This window comes from Periplaneta americana, chromosome 16 (assembly GCF_040183065.1).
Source record: "Periplaneta americana isolate PAMFEO1 chromosome 16, P.americana_PAMFEO1_priV1, whole genome shotgun sequence".
Taxonomy (NCBI): domain Eukaryota; kingdom Metazoa; phylum Arthropoda; class Insecta; order Blattodea; family Blattidae; genus Periplaneta; species Periplaneta americana.
Window position 1 is genome coordinate 163,836,232 of NC_091132.1, and position 18,199 is coordinate 163,854,430.

The 18,199-nt window shown below is 35.8% G+C and overlaps 1 protein-coding gene across 1 annotated transcript in view; it reads right to left on the minus strand.

Moving 5' to 3' along the window:
* The window catches only part of LOC138691727 (zinc finger protein 596-like), a 38,147-nt gene extending 24,331 nt beyond the window's left edge, over positions 1 to 13,816 (minus strand). The window contains exons 1-3 of the mRNA XM_069814038.1: positions 13,693 to 13,816; positions 9,450 to 9,547; positions 1,198 to 1,335 (exon numbers count right to left, since the gene is read on the minus strand). Coding sequence (XP_069670139.1) covers positions 1,198 to 1,335; positions 9,450 to 9,542 — 231 coding nt within the window. The 5' untranslated portion in view covers positions 9,543 to 9,547; positions 13,693 to 13,816. The remainder of the gene's footprint in view (positions 1 to 1,197; positions 1,336 to 9,449; positions 9,548 to 13,692) is intronic.
* Positions 13,817 to 18,199: the final 4,383 nt, after the last annotated feature.

The window sequence follows — 18,199 nt, forward strand, 5'->3', positions numbered from 1 at the left end:
GCTCTTATTAATTTTAACACAAGCAGCAGTTCTCATTACGACTTGCGCCAAAGGTAAAAGAGGCCCACCATTATCTTTTTCCGTCTCACGCTTGACTCTTTAACGGGACACCTTGTACAATATTCTTTGTTCTCCGCCTGCCTTTCCTTCCTTCCGACATTGCACAAGTCACCTGTTTAGAAACTCTCGCAGAAACTGGAAAACGTACACTAGCCACACACTCCGCCAGTGACAACGAAGATAATATGTGTAATATAATTTAAACACAATAATTATCGATACACTAAAACAATAATACAACTAAATAATATTTTTAAATCACACAAAGCACGCGTTAACCAGCCAACTCAGTCATTCCGGGCACCGCAAGTGCATTCACAGCTAGGCCGTGGTATTCACGTGCAGCTTGTAAACATAGACACGGCAACACCATCCCGTTACCATGGTTACGCGTCTCTCGTGATTGGTTGATTTGAATGGTTGCCATGGTAACATGCTAAAGGCGCCATTTGTCAGGTCGGAAGTTGTTTTCGACAGACCATAGACACACTCTGATGTTGTAAAAGGAGTTACTACCGTCTCCGAGCCAACAGCTGTGCACATACAACTTACAACATCTAGTGACTACGTTTCCAACTTCGTTTCATTACATACGGACATACTATCTTCTCTGTGCCATTGGCATGGCCATTTACTACCTTCTCAATGAAAAACCTAAAAATTCGAATTTTTGGCAGTTACGACCTTTCCCATGTCAATGCCTCAATTGTTCCCAAGAAATAAACGTCAGTCATGTGGAATATAGCTATCAAAGGAATTTAGAAAGAAGAATTACAACTTCATTGACTACATTTCCTACACCAGACAAAAGTCACAAGTTTGCTCACCTAAACCCTGGAATAATTCAGATGTAACTGAGGCTAACTCCCTCTTTACGGTAGGCTGGTAATTAAATTTGTAGTGGACGTGGTAAATATTATTAGCGGAAATTAAAACAGATATGATTTAGTGATTCAGAATCACAGCCTCTACCAGAAAGATCTGGCGGAGAAAATTCACGAAGGAATATAGGTTATTGGAATAAACAGCATGATAGCAACAATCGTATCCCCTGCTCACCTGAATGCAGCTGACATATCAGCCAGTAAATAACAGAGAGAAAACTATCGACCAACACACTACATAAACTGCACTCACCTTAATTTCACTTTTCACGATGGCAAAGTCAAATGGCACAGAAGTTTCCTCAAATGTCACCTCTGATTTCAGATCATAGCTATGGTCCATACATTCCGTCTTTATTTTGGTCATGTGCAGATCTAATGAATTTCCTTCCTGCAAAATAATTATGAAATATACGAGATGCAGATCTTCACGGAAAAACAGTGAATATTTTTAACGTCTCTCCAAGCTGATGTCAACAAACGCACTTCCATACATTCCACAGTCAATAGTCAAATAATTTGTACAAATTGCGTGTAAAGCAGCATGAAAAAGAATAACTGTCTTCTATAAATAATTTCTACGAATTGCGTTGTAACACAGAATGTAAAAGAATAACTCTCTTCTATAAATAAGTTGTATGAATTGCTTGTAACGCAGCATGCAAGAGAATAACTCTCTTCTATAAATTACTTGTACGAATTTCGTTGTAATGCAGCATGCAAAAGAATAACTCTCTCTGCTATAATTCACTTGTACGAATTCTATAAATTCTTAAATAAATAATTTGTACGAATTGCGTTGTAACGCAGCATGCAAAAGAATAACTCTCTTCTATAAATTATGTGTACGAATTGCGTTGTAACACAGCATGTAAAAGAATAACTCTCTTTTATAAATAATTTGTACGAATTGCGTTGTAACGCAGCATGCAAAAGAATAACTCTCTTCTATAAATTATGTGTACGAATTGCGTTGTAACACAGCATGTAAAAGAATAACTCTCTTCTATAAATAATTTGTACGAATTGCGTTGTAACGCAGCATGCAAAAGAATAACTCTCTTCTATAAATTATGTGTACGAATTGCGTTGTAACGCAGTAAGTAAAAGAATAACACTCTTCTATAAATAATTTGTACGAATTGCGTTGTAAAGCAGCATGAAAAGAATAACTATCTTCTATAAATAATTTGTATTAATTGCGTTGTAACGCAGCATGCAAAAGAATAACTCCCTTCTATAAATAATTTGAACGAATTGCGTTGTAACGCAGCATGCAAAAGAATAACTCTCTTCTATAAATTATGTGCACGAATTGCGTTGTAACACAGCATGTAAAAGAATAACTCTCTTCTATAAATCATTTGTATTAATTGCGTTGTAACGCAGCATGCAAAAGAATAACTCTCTTCTATAAATAATTCGTACGAATTGCGTTGTAACGCAGCATGTAAAAGAATAACTCTCTACTATCAATAATTTCTACGAATTGCGTTGTAACGCAGTATGCAAAAGAATAACTCTCTTCTATAAATCATTTGTACGAATTGCGTTATAACGCAGCATGCAGAAGAATAACTCTCTACTATAAATCATTTGTACGAATTGCGTTGTAACGCAGCATGCAAAAGAATAATTCTCTTCTATAAATAATTTGTACGAATTGCGTTGTAACGCAGCATGCAAAAGAATAACTCTCTTCTATAAATAACTTGTACGAACTGCGTTGTAACGCAGCATGCAAAAGAATAACTCTCTTCTATAAATAATTTGTACGAATTTCGTCGTAATGCAGCATGCAAAAGAATAACTCTCTTCTATAAATAATTGATACGAATTGCGTCGTGACCTAGCATGTAAAAGAATAATTGTCTTCTATAATAATTTGTATGAATTTGGTTATAACGCAGTATGCAAAAGTATACCGGTAACTCTCTTCTGTAATTTGTGGGAACTGCGTCGTAACGTAGCATGTAAAATAATAACTCTCTTCTGCATGAATTGCATGTAACGCAGCACTGAAAAGTAAACTTGTTTTGTAATATGATATTGTTATGTTCAAATACCTACATGTTTATTTATTGTTATATTTCCTCATACAAATAAATTTAGTTTCTGAAAGACCATTACGTTACTATAAAAATGTATAACGAGAAATACACCGTGTTCCGCTTATAAGTATAATAAAAGAAATAGTTATAATTTCATAACAATGCATGCAAATGGGTTAAGATTGGTACCATTGTAAAGAGGAAATTGGGAAGTTTTAATCCATTGTTGTTACTTATTTTTAGAAGACTCACGCATGCGCAGATCATTAAATAAGAGAATTCGTATCGTATCTTTAGTCAGTCAGCATGTGGACGCCACAGCAGAAAGCCTTTTGTGTGCTGTCATTAGCAGAACATAGATCCATAATTCGTGTACAGCGCTTGTTTCGCCGTCAGTACAATCTTAGACCGAGGGAAGCTGTACCGACGTACGTCTCAATAATGAAATGGGATAGGCAGCTCAGAGAAACAGGAAGTTTGTTGTCTAATGCAGGTAAACATTCCAAGCGTAAAGTGTCTGACGAAAATGTCGAACGCATTCGCGAGGCATTTCAGAGAAGCCCGCGGAAATCCATTCGACAGGCTAGTGTGCAGTTGAACATCCCACCAACAACAGTGCATACAGTGCTCCATAAAAGATTGCGTTTGCGAGCGTACAAGCTGCAACTTCATCAGATGATTACGCCGAATGATAAACTGGAACGAAAACGCTTTGCAGAAACAATGTTGGATAAAGTGGACGATGACGACACATTTCTAACTCGAGTCTGTTTCTCAGATGAGGCAACCTTCCACGTCAGTGGAAAAGTAAACCGACACAATTGTCGCATCTGGGGGTCGGAAAATCCAAGTGTCGTAATTGAACACCAACGGGATTCCCCTAAATGGAATGTTTGGTGTGGGATCATGCGTGACAGAATCATTGGTCCCTATTTCTTTGCTGAAAAGACAGTCACTGCAAACACGTACCTGGATATGTTGCAACTGTATGCTGTGCCACAACTCCCAGATGGAGCAATTTTCCAGCAAGATGGGGCTCCACCACACTTTGCCAACATGGTTCGCACATTCTTAGACGAACAATTCCCTGCAAGATGGATCGGAAGAGGATCACCGTACATCACATGGCCTGCCAGATCACCAGATCTAACACCACTTGATTTTTTCCTGTGGGGGTTTGTTAAGGACCAGGTCTACAGGACGCCAGTACGTGATTTGGCAGACTTACAAGAAAGAATTTATGCTGCTGTCAACAATGTTACACCACAGATGCTTCATAACACTTGGGTCGAGGTTGAATACCGGTTGGATATTTCCCGTGCCACCAATGGAAGCCATGTTGAGGTTTATGGAACATAAGGTAACAAAAATTCCCAGTTTTCATTCTTTGTAGCAGTTGGTTTCAACTATATACTTGTATTAATTCAGAAGTTATAGCTATTTCTTTTGTTATACTTATAAGCGGAACACGGTGTATTTTATATGTTTTAAAATGAGTTATTGTAATAAATGTTTCTTCTGAGAGTAATCAGTGGCAGAATATAGTAGATCTGTTCTCTTAAATACTGATTCAAGCCGAAATTATGTGTGGCTTTTGACATCTTTCCTGGTATTACTACAGCAAGACAAGTTTGCGTGAACGCTATTTAATCTTTAACTCAAAGCTATGACCAGGTAAGTATGACGCACAGACGTCGCTGTCTACCACTTGTGACGCACTGCCACCACAAATCGGATACGGCTACTAAGTCAGGCAATAATGGTGATGTGGATTTCATCAAGTTACGCAGTCGAAGCATACAAATAAGCAATATTCCGGACATTAAATAATATAACATATAACTACTTAAATGTGTACAAGAATACAAGTATGTACCACGACATGAAAGAACAAAAGAGTTAATAATAGAAAACATGTAATAATATTGAACTAAATGAAATAATAAAAAATGACAATTAATGGCCGATAATCAGTACAATATACACCAATACATTACTTCAGGCTCATAGCCATATTCAATCTTAGTTCGGCTACCAATAAATTATTAACACACATCTGTGCAAACATACAGTAGAGTATTGGGAGGAGGAAGAGTCTCAAAGAATTTAGAAAACAGAAAGCTAATACTTTACCAAACAGACGAATCTAAGCTAATACTTCACCAAACAGGCGAATCTCAGCTAATACTTTACCAAACAGGCGAATCTCAGCTAATACTTTACCAAACAGGTGAATCTCAGCTAATACTTTACCAAGCAGGCGAATCTCAGCTAATACTTCACCAAACAGGCCAATCTCAGCTAATACTTTACCAAACAGGCGAATCTTAGATAATACTTTAATAAACAAGCGAATCTCAGTTAATACTTTACCAAACACACGAATCTCAGTTAGTACTTTACGAAACAGTCGAATCTCAGCTAATACTTTACCAAACAGGCGATTCTCAGCTAATACTTTACCAAAAAGGCGAATCTCAGCTAATACTTTACCAAGCAGGCGAATCTCAGCTAATAATTTACCAAAACAGGCGAATCTCAGTTAATACCTTACCAAACAGGTGAATCTCAGTTAATTCTTTACCAAACAGGTGAATCTCAGCTACTACTTCACTAAACAGGCGAATCTCAGCTAATAATTTATCAAGCAGGCGATTCTCAGCTAATAATTTACCGAAAAGGCGAATCTCAGCTAATACTTTACCAAGCAGGCGAATCTCAGCTAATAATTTACCAAAACAGGCGAATCTCAATTAATACCTTACCAAACAGGTGAATCTCAGCTAATTCTTTACCAAACAGGTGAATCTCAGCTACTACTTGACTAAATAGGCGAATCTCAGCTAATAATTTATCAAGCAGGCGAATCTCAGCTAATAATTTACCAAAACAGGCGATTCTCAGTTAATACTTTACCAAACAGGTGAATCTCAGTTAATACCTTACCAAACAGGTGAATCTAAGCTAATTCTTTACCATACAGGTGAATCGCAGCTACTACTTTACTAAACAGGTGAATCTCAGCTAATACTTTATCAAGCAGGCGAATCTCAGCTAATACTTTACCAAACAGGCGAATCTTAGCTAATACTTTATCAAGCAGGCGAATCTCAGCTAATACTTTACCAAACAGGCGAATCTCAGCTAATACTTTACCAAACAGGCGAATCTTAGCTAATACTTTACCAAACAGGCGAATCTCAGCTAATACTTTACCAAACAGGCGAATCTTAGCTAATACTTTATCAAGCAGGCGAATCTCAGCTAATACTTTATCAAGCAGGCGAATCTCAGCTAATACTTTATCAAGCAGGCGAATCTCAGCTAATACTTTACCAAACAGGCGAATCTTAGCTAATACTTTACTAAACAGGCGAATCTCAGCTAATACTTTACCAAACATGCGAATATCAGCTAATACTTTACCAAACAGGCGAATCTTAGCTAATACTTTATCAAGCAGGCGAATCTCAGCTAATACTTTATCAAGCAGGCGAATCTCAGCTAATACTTTATCAAGCAGGCGAATCTCAGCTAATACTTTACCAAACAAGCGAATCTTAGCTAATACTTTACCAAACAGGCGAATCTCAGCTAATACTTTACCAAACAGGCGAATCTCAGCTAATACTTTATCAAGCAGGCGAATCTCAGCTAATACTTTACCAAACAGGCGAATCTCAGCTAATACTTTACCAAACAGGCGAATCTTAGCTAATACTTTACTAAACAGGCGAATCTCAGCTAATACTTTACCAAACATGCGAATCTTAGCTAATACTTTATCAAGCAGGCGAATCTCAGCTAATACTTTATCAAGCAGGCGAATCTTAGCTAAAACTTTACCAAATAGGCGAATCTCAGCTAATACTTTACCAAACAGGCGAATCTTAGCTAATACTTTACCAAACAGGCGAATCTCAGCTAATACTTTACCAAAAAGGCGAATCTTAGCTAATACTTTACCAAACAGGCGAATCTCAGCTAATACTTCACCAAATAGGCGAATCTCAGCTAATACTTTACCAAACAGGCGAATCTTAGCTAATACTTTACCAAACAGGCGAATCTCAGCTAATACTTTACCAAATAGGCGAATCTCAGCTAATACTTTACCAAACAGGCGAATCTTAGCTAATACTTTATCAAGCAGGCGAATCTCAGCTAATACTTTACCAAACAGGCAGCCACCGGCGTGGCTCAGTCGGTTAAGGCGCTTGCCTGCCGGTCTGAAGTTGCGTTCGGGCGCGGGTTCGATCCCCGCTTGGGCTGATTACCTGGTTGGGTTTTTTCCGAGGTTTTCCCAAACCGTAATGTGAAGAATGCAAGGTAATCTATGGCCAAACCTCGGCCTCATCTCGCCAAATATCATCTCGCAATCACCAATCTCATCGACGCAAAATAACATAGTAGTTGATACAGCGTCGTTAAATAACCAACTAAAATAAAAATAAAAACCAAACAGGTGAATCTCTCAATATCGAATACTTGTTACTGTAATCTGGATCCTTACAGAATAATCCATCGTAGCCAATGTATAATTCCGCGTTCTCGAAACTTCAATACTAATCCAATATTAATCTCCGTGGCGCAGTATCAGACCCTCTCGTCTACATCACGCAAAGCGAATCTCTGAGTAACCTTACAATTTCAAGCGATATGAGATTTCCGAATAACTAATCTACATGTGTAAGGAAAGAAGAGTTCCTCAGTCACGATAATTAATTTCTCAGCGTAACTTTTCTAGATATCTAAGCAAAGGCGAGTTTCCGGGTGTCACTGCAATACTACTCGCCTAACCAAGAACATTTCCCCTTCTCTCGTCTACCCACAATTCCTTGTTTCTTTTAGGATAGAACCTGATAGAACCTTCAGGAATATCCCGTTAATATAGGTGGCGCTGGCTGCTGAAGAGCTGCCCGAGCGATCGAGCCACGTGCACGGCTCATAAGAAAAAAAATGAGTGGTATGTTTTAAGCAGCAACATCTCCTTGCTGACGAAATTAAGTAGCAAGCAATCGCAAACGAACTATTCCTCAACTTTCAGAATTCAATTTGTCCGGCGCAATAGCCGAGGAGTCTTCATCAGGGAAGAAATTTCGTCATGAAACTTTAACAACTGTCTTATACCGAATTCCACCCAGCTTTTTGGTTGAAATGGAGCAGGAACAGTTATAATGGTTAAGGAGATCATCAACAGTAATCTCACTAGACGTTTTGATTTATCTAGAGAAAATTAAAACTCGAGTGGGATTTAATTGACTATTACACGATCAGAAGAAAGTATATAAAGATTAGAAGTAACGAAGTACTCCAATACAATAAAATATTAATTGACTTACGAAAATACAACTGTCTTCAAATGTATTATTGTACCACCTCAACATTACAAATATTACGCTAGATGCATGCTAGATGGCAGTAGTGTCTTTATACAGACACTGTAATGATTACTATTCAATAAATCTTAATATTAAACAATCTCTGATACGTGACTATCCATAATATCATATAGCACACGTTCTTTTTATCCTCTCAGAGCAGAAGCTGTAACATAACCTAACTAATATACACAAGTGTTAGAAAAGTTTTAATTAACGACGATGACATAAAAAATAAACATGAATAATTTTAAAAGGAACAATTATTGAATGTACAATTTTCAAATTTGAATGTGGTTGGTGGTTCAATTGATGTTATATTGGACGTGTGCGTAATAGAAGTGGAACTCGTTGATTTAGGCCTACATGGTGTATTCAACTTATACAGGATTTCCGAATGAATAATTTTAAAAGGAATAATTATTGAATGTACAATTTTCAAATTTGAATGTGGTTGGTGGTTCAATTGATGTTATATTGGACGTGTGCATAATAGAAGTGGAACTCGTTGATTTAGGCCTACATGGTGTATTCAACTTATTCAGGATTTCCGAATGGTGCTCTTCATTTATTTGTAAATCGGATTTCAGAAGATGCATAGGTATGATCAGTGATTTTTATTAATTCTTGTTCTTGAATGCCAATGCGAGTCATATTTGAAACTGCTGTGCATCGACTGGAGTGGTTTGTAATTTTATATATATTTTTGACGTCCAGACCAGCGCAGTTTCAAATGTTGGCAAACAAAGAAACAAATGCTAGGGACGCGATAAAATTGTGCGATAAGCAGCCATGATTGGTTGAAATACGTCCTTTCGTACAGTTTTATTGGTCAAAAGTAGTATGACGTAGTAAGAGTGTAATAGTCACTATAAAAATGTGATCCACCTGTACTGGTTAGACAATAATACGTATGTGAGACCAACAGTCGTCTGGTCAGCTTTCTCCATGTGTGGGCTGTAGCATGTAGAGTTATTCTAGGATGCTTTTAGCACCACCGATAATCTATATCGCTATAAATTACACATTTAGGAAATAAATTCTAATCAGTAATTACTCTCAATATAGGTTACCTGAGATAAAGAATTTTGTTCTACTACATCTGTGTTATTACTTCTTTCTAGTGCCAGAGGGTCGATCTCACTTTCGATCTTGATCACGTCCATCACGACTGAAAAGGAAAATAATAAGAAACTGAAATTGACATGCAATTTATCAACTGTTTGGATATACATATACATAACACCAGAAGAAATGTCCCAACTCTTTTGGCAGAACCTAAATTACAACTACAGCTGGATTAAGACACAGTAGGAATTATGGACCAAGACTATACAATTCAGTATTGAAAAATAATCCAGACCTAAGCAATCTACACATTCTTATGTTTGAAAATAAAGTGAAAATGTTTGTATGATATTTGATAAATTTTATTATTATTTTAAGTGTTACTAGCATTATATGTTACTAATATATTTTATTGTACTTATCTGATGTATGTAACCTATAAAATAAAACATTGTAATAAATATATATAGATCATTTTCTTAATTAATAACAGTGCATATCTCCAATAAATGTTTTCTTAACATCGCCACAGATACACTTGATTGTACTTGTCACTATCTCTGTCACTAGAGAATTCTTGAAATTTATATTTTCCCCGCCATTCATAAAATATTTTGATATGATACCTCTTGCACAAAAGGGGAGATCTATAACTTAAACTTGATTAATATATTTCAGTATTATTTGTATTTATCCTGGTAATAATGAACAGTTTGACTCGTAGACATTTTGTTTTTCAGTATTAACTTCCCATGATTGTATGAGAAGATTCGAACAGGACGGCAGTTACGTAGACCTTCGGCTCCCCCCTACTACCAATAATGCATAACACAATGTCAATACAGCGGTTGCTGTCGTCTGCGATACAACGAACTTTTCTGTTGATTTTCGAGTTCATTTTTTTCTGGTTATTATATGCTTATTTAAGTTGTGTTAACTCTCGCTAAGTGGTTTTATATTTTAGTTTATCGTCTTAGTATTTATTTTATTATTGTAGATATTTTTGTTTTATTACTAATATTATTATTATTATTATTATTATTATTATTATTATTATTATTATTATTATTTCTAACATTAACATTATTATTGATCTCTGTAAAATTTATGTAGACTATTGGATTGTACCCGAGCACGAGCATATGCTCATTTCGGGTAGGCTATATGTTCATATGTATCATTTTAAATGTAAATTGTGAATAAATTTGAATAAACATTATAACCCCGTTATTACGCTCGTCAAGGATTGCCCTCAAAGCATTATAAGCGGGACAGTACTATAGACTGGAAATGATTTATGAAATGGGGAAAACAATTGACACCACTTCATAAGAAACGTACTTTATTGTAGATTAGTTACAGTACAAAATGAAAATAAGAGCTCATTTTATATGAAAAAAAAAAAATGCTTTCTGCCGTGTATTTGTACTGCTATCATAAATGAAAACATTTTCTATGCGGTTCAAGTAATTACAAATAACTTAATTTGATATACCACTAGGAACAACGCTAATGTAATTATTCACTTACCGACAGAGATATCTGCTTTGCCATTTTGAAATATCAAATTTACTATACACTTCAGAATTCTAACGATGACTACATTTTACAGAAAGGGCAGGATTTTATTTACAGGTAGACGTTGAAGTGTTAAAATGCTTACATACAAAGAAAAGTATCAGTAAATACATCTTCGGAAAGGTAGAGGGTGAAATTCTTTTCTTGCACTCATGGTACGGAAACGCTCAGTACAGGCACAGAAACATATTTCATCATGCCTTCAAAACTATTTTTATTTTTATTTTATTGGGTTATTTTACGACGCTTTATCAACATCTAGGTTATTTAGTGTCTGAATGAAATTAAGATGATAATGCCAGTGAAATGAGTCCGGAGTCCAGCACCGAAAGTTACCCACCATTTGCTCGTATTGGGTTGAGGGAAAACCCCGGAAAAAACCTCAACCAGGTAACTTGCCCCGAACGGGATTCAAACCCAGGCCACCTGGTTTCGCGGCCAGACGTGCTGACCGTTACTCCAAAGGTGTGGACTTCAAAACTATAAATTTCGCGATTTATACAGAATTTTTTTTACTTATTTCCGATCGGGAAAAGCGCAACCAGCGGGATTTGTTAGTGTTACTAGAGGGTGAAATTATACAGAATTATATATGACATGTCCAGGGACTGTATAAAAAAGATCGTAATGAATGGGAGAGCGTAATAAGAGGAAGCGTATTAACGAGGTTTTATCACAGTCTAGTTAGTATATAAAGTCACGAAGCTTAATAGGTACGTAGTAAATATGCTAACCACTAGGATCGCTACTATCACCTCATCACAGACAATGCGAAATAGTACCTGCACAGTCTATTGTTCCTAGTGCCCTCATAAACTCAAGCTTCGTGACTGTATATACTAGACTATGGTTTTACTGTACTTACTAGCACGTGAAAAAAAAAAACACACACACACGCGAACGCACGCACGCACACACAACACACACACACACACACACACACACACACACACACACACACACACACACACACACACACACACACACACAAACGAGCCCAGATGAAAATGCTGATTCTAGAGATGTTACAGTATTTACCTTAAAAACAAATTGGGAATTTAATACTGACGTTGCCACAAAGATATTTAGCACCGACGTATGTTATACTAGCAATTCAACGATACTGCAGAACAGTAGATGAGTAAATATTCTAAAATGGGTAAATGTATGTCCCGGCTGATTTAAGGAGTTTCTTGAAAATGTTAACTGATTACTTTTGCGTTTAATTAACTATCACATGTTTTAGTTGGAAACAAAGCATAAAAGGATTAATTTTAAAATTTATATTTAAAAAATAACGTCCAAACGTCAAAATGTAACTACGGTCCCTATGTCCCCAACTACATTTTACTCTGTTTTACTAAGTTTTTCTAGGAATTTTTCGATTTGATTTTATTTCCTTGGTCAAGATTATAAAAATAAATAGTTAAAATACTTATTAAAGACAGGAATTGTTGTTTGTTTAATTCTGAAAAGACACAACTTTAACGTAAAGTTTGTCCCCAAAAATTTCGTAATGCCGGTCCCTCGAAATAAAAGAGCTACACAAAAGACAATTTTGCTTAATGTAGTAAATTTTAACGGTTGGTAGTGATGAGAGGTCAACATGGCGCCAGTTGAAAAACTTTTCGTCCATTGTCGTAATTTATTTTATTGAAAAAATACAAAAATCATCACTGATGACTGAATGTTATGTTTTCTATGGGTAACACCGATCCCAGGTGGTATTAAATATAGTTTGTATATATTAAACGTTCGTAGTATATGCAAAACATTACAATGTTTGTCGACTAAAAATCTAACCTCCATTATATTTTTAACGATTTATTTTGTCAGAACTATTGCGGAAATTATACTAATTTGTAACAACGGTCCCTGTAACGTCGGTCCCTTTATTGTGGGACCAAGGTTTCATTTAACATACAATTATTAAATACTATTATTTCTTGTGATTGTTTATAGGAAAGAAAAAAAGTCTGATGATGAAAGTAGGAAATATGAAAGGGAAAAGATACGTAGGCAGAGGGCAAATATGACTAAAGAGGAGTTGCAGAAAAAAAGGGACTATGGCAAAGAATGTAAAAAAAAAAAGAAAGAAAATAGCAGATATGACATCGTGAAAAAAGAAATGTTCGAAGACAAGTGAAATCTGAAGTACAGAAGATACCTTAAACAGTGGGCTGTAAGGGAAAGATAACAACAATCCCTTGTTTTTTTTTTTTAATTAGAAAATCTCACATGAAAAAAATTTGTTAAGCTGAACTGATACCAGAATCTTCAATAATAGGAGCAAATGTAACCAATGTGAGAAAAAAGCACGCAATTTAATATAATTATTTTTTCCAGTTTTGTTATTCATATTTGCCCATTTCATAATATTCACACAGATAGCATAACATAAGTTTCAAATGGAGCACAAATGAGTCTTCCTGTTGTCCAATTTTGATATATGAGCCAAAGAAAGAGAGAAATGTATCCATTTCTCCACTAAGAACAAACGTATACCACGAAGGAGAGACTGATTGAAGTGAATATGGAAAGTAGGTGAATGCTGTTTAGTCCTAAACTTCTATCTTGATTTTGGCCGAAGTCCGTTTGTGAAGAATAAATCATGCAACTTGTGGTTACACAGAATACAATGTAACAATACACAACAATGTATACACTTACCTCTGCGAAAGAATACCGTATAATGGATTGCTGACAGCCTACAGCATTAGTCACGTTCAATATTAATACGAAGTAACAGAGATAATATTGCAACTTTCACTAAATCTTTCAGGTTGATACGATCGAGATCGCTGTGATTGTAGTGTACGGAAAAACAGGCTCGCCAACACCTTGTGAGTAAAAGTGTTTAAACGGCCTGTGGGCTAAAACTGACCAAAAAATGTTATAGAGAACCAGCGAGTACAAACCGCGCATAAAGTAGAATAAAATTGTAAATGTATTTCTACTATGATACAATATAACATAATCTCTCCTTAACAGGAATAGATGTCGTCGTCCTCTTCCTCCCTTCCGATGTCAATGTTAAAAATATATATATGTTTCATTTAAAGACGCTCGCAACTACCGAGATATATCAGCGTCGCCAGTGCGCCGGAATTTTATCTTTTAGGAGTTATTTTGCATGCCAGTAAATCTACTGATATGAGTCCCGCATTTAGGCACTCTTACCTGGACGGGGATCGAATCCGCAAACTCGGGCACAGAAGGCCAGCGCTATAACAACTGCGACACCCAGGCAGACCTTCTGATGTCAATTCCCGTTTCAACACCTTCAGTTTTCTCTGCTGTTTTCGCTTATGATGTGCTGCCTTTGTTCCAACATGCTATAAAACAGTTGATGGGATTTCATAGGAAAAAGAATTTTCACCAGCAGTATCTTTATATTGATTAACTTCTATCCAAAATTCTAAGGTGGTAGACTGATAGACCCATTCCGTGAAGTATGTTCACTGGTTTTCAGTTTTTGTCAGTAGCATTTACATAAACCTAAAGCTATAGTCAAATCAGTAAGAATTTACTTAAATAATTTTTAAAATTTATCGTTACTAAGCACTTACATTTTCTTGAGAATTTCTACATTTTTAGGGCTCCTTTTCTGAATTTCTGTCAGAACTTTTTTTTTTTTTTTTTTTTTTTTTTTTGCAAAATTAACAGTCCTTTCTCGTAAATTTTTCAGGATGTCGCCTCACAATTGGAATTTTCAGCTAATTTTCAACCGAAAAACCCAAGACATGAGTTCGAATCAATATGGTCATCAATTCTATACTTTAAGGGATCAATATTCTAGCCAACGAATTTAAAATTCTCCCCTTTAATGAATTTAGCCTACCTAGTTTGATAGTAATTCCAATAATTTTGTGGGATCTGCATTTTCTGATTCAAATAATTTATCGACTCTCTGAACCTCATTCAAAATAATGTTTTTATGTAGTTCAGATAGATGTTGTTGGCAGGATCCTTGTACACACTGTAAACTTTTCCACAGTATAGCAATCATCCTTACATTGTGCGAAATCAAAATATAAATCAATTCATGATATTGTTCTAGAATTCTATTCATGGCTGGTTCAATGGACACCTAACGAGTGTTCCACATTTCAGGAATTTGTAAGAGGTCGCTTCTACAATTATTTACAGTGTTGTATATACATTTTTATAAGACAGATGTCGCAAAGTAGAATGCCTACATGTTTCAGGAATCAGAAATTCAATATTTGATTCCCGGACATTTTCCCGAATCCGCATTCCCGAACTTCAGTTTTCCCGAATTCACATTTCCGACAGACATTTTCCCGATTTCTTTGATTTCCATTTTTCCAGAATTCCATTTTCCCGAATATAAAATTCCCGAATCCACATTCTCGATATCTCTGTTTTCAATTTTCTCGATAATACATTAGTGTAGGCCTATATTACTATTCAAATGTATTTAATATAATTATGGTATAATTAATTACACTTCCTCTTTACAAACTAAAATAATGTCCAAGTGTTCTCAAGTAATCGAGGTGTCTGTTATTGGCTGCATAGGTGTGATAAACCTGCACGATAATTCGAATTCCTGTTTGAAGTTGAAGCCACTCTCTCTCCTGTTGTACCCTCACGCGTCTACCCAATATGAATTCTGCAACCATGGTTCTCGTATCTCTCTCTTCCTTTTGGAACTCAGTCAGGATACGGCTGGCCCTTTCGGTTCTTGCAGGTTATTAGGCGGTCCAGACGTAATTGGCCACGCAGAACATTCTTTGGAACGATCTGTTGCACAATCCTAGTATATTTTTCCTCCAGCCACACCCTTCTCTTTAAATGCACGTAACCTTCCAGCAAAAGCTTTTTAGGTCTATCTCGCGCTAAAGTTGTAATTTGTAGCTTCATCTGCAATGCTTCTCATAATATAAATTAAATAATATGTTTGCCTAAGTGTAATTTATTTATTTGTTGTTTTTTTTTTGGGTTATTTTACGACGCTGTATCAACATCTAGGTTATTTAGCGTCTGAATGATATGAAGGTGATAATGCCGGTGAAATGAGTCCGGTGTGCAGCATCGAAAGTTACCCAGCATTTGCTCCTATTGGGTTGAGGGAAAACCCCGGAAAAACCTCAACCAGGTAACTTGCCCCGACCGGGATTCGAACCCGGGCCACCTAGCTTCGCAGCCAGACGCGCTGACCGTTACTTCACAGGTGTGGACTTTATTTTTTGTTTCCTGGCAACATGTAGTGATTGTCAGTTCATGTCTTTTACTGTTCAGGAATTTCTCGCATAATATATTCGGGAAACGGAGTAGTAAATGAAATTCGGGACCGTGTCTTCGGGATCTTGCATTTGGGAAAAAGTCCATTCGGGAAAGGTGGCTTCGGAAAACGTCCATTCGGGAAAATGGGTGGGAATGTCAATATGTTTTTGGCAAGATTTCTTGTGACATGAGATAGCGCTAATTGCAAAGAATGACAAATGCAATGTATTAGCACAGTCTAATATATACAGTCACGAAGCTTGAGTTTATGAGGGTACTAGAAACAACAGACTGTGTACTATTTCGCATTATCTGTGAACAGGCGATAGTAGCGATTCTAGTGGTTAGTAACTATCTATGGATGCATATTTACTACGTATCTATCTTCGTGACTGTGTATACTAGACTGTGGAATTAGTATAATGAAATTATTTTGAAAATCATTATTCATTTGAACATATGCATCATTAATGACACCACACATAACACTTCCATTATCTGTTCTTACCCCTTGATTTTTTTTTGGATCTAGTTCAAGTGATTTGAGGAGTTCTTTAACATCATGCACAATACTATTTGAATGGCAGTTTTAAAGTTCAATAATACCAAAGGTAGACACAAAATATCGAATGCACACAACCAATAACTTTGAAACTGGCATGTCTGTCGATTCGCCAATGAGAATACTGAATTTTTTGTGATCAATATCACTTAACCCTTAAGCAGTCGCGCCTAATTTTGTAACATTAAGAGTCCCGCGAGGTGTTGCTGACACCCAAAATATTTTGGGATAACTTTTTATTGTATGTACAATTTTTTCAATATCAGGATATAAGTGGGAAGTTAAATATATTGGAAGATATGTCTATGTGAACATTGACCTTGAAATGAGGAAATGGAATTTGTAAATATTTATGGTTATAAAAGAATATATATTCATACAAGATCACAATTTAAGCGTGGAGGCATGCTAATAATATATATAATATTCCATGCAAAATTTTAAATGTCGAATATTTTGTCTACCAAAGCATTTTGAAGAATGTACATTAATAGATGATTCCAGTAAGTTAATTTTAATTAATGTTTACCATACACCAGATACTGATGCTAAATTGTTTTAGGTCATCTTAATAATCTTTTAACCTATTTGAATAATTGGCCAAATCATAAAATAATTTTTGGATGAGATGTTAATTAAAATTTTGATATTACAACTAGTCAGAAATCAGTTTCTGCTTTTAATAATATACTATCACAATTTGGTTTCAATTGTCGTAATTATTTGCCCACGAGCGCTAAGGTTATATGTTCGGATATATTTTCGAATATTTTAGTGTACAACTACAATGAAAGATTTTTATTATTCTGATCATTTGGTAGTTTCTGCATGATTTCACTCGGACTGGGAATACTCAGTAACAGATGCTGCTCTTCAGTGTGTTACTAAAATTTCCGAAAAGTCTATTTGCATATTTACCGACTAAAAGGGGCCTATAATTAATATAATCAAATACGCACCAAACCTATACGCACATATAATTATTCCAATTCAGAAACAACTAAGTAAACTAAAAAAATGCAAAAGGAAATAACATTTCAATGGATACCTAGTCATTGTGGTATACCTGGAAACGTGAAAGTCGATAATATTACAAAACGCAACATACTTGCAACCAAAACCTCTACAAGTGATATCTCTATTCACTGCTTTTGCTTCAGTAAAGTTTCATTTTACAAACCTATGGATGAACAATAGGCTCTCTTCTGACAAAGGAAAAATTTTACAGCCTGTACAAAAGAAACCAAATGACCTGGAAATGTACAAAAAATTGCCCAGAGGTGTTCAAACATTTTTAAAAAGACCCGGATCAAGTCACATTGTCACACAATTGTACCTACACCAATTTCACATTTCTGATAATCC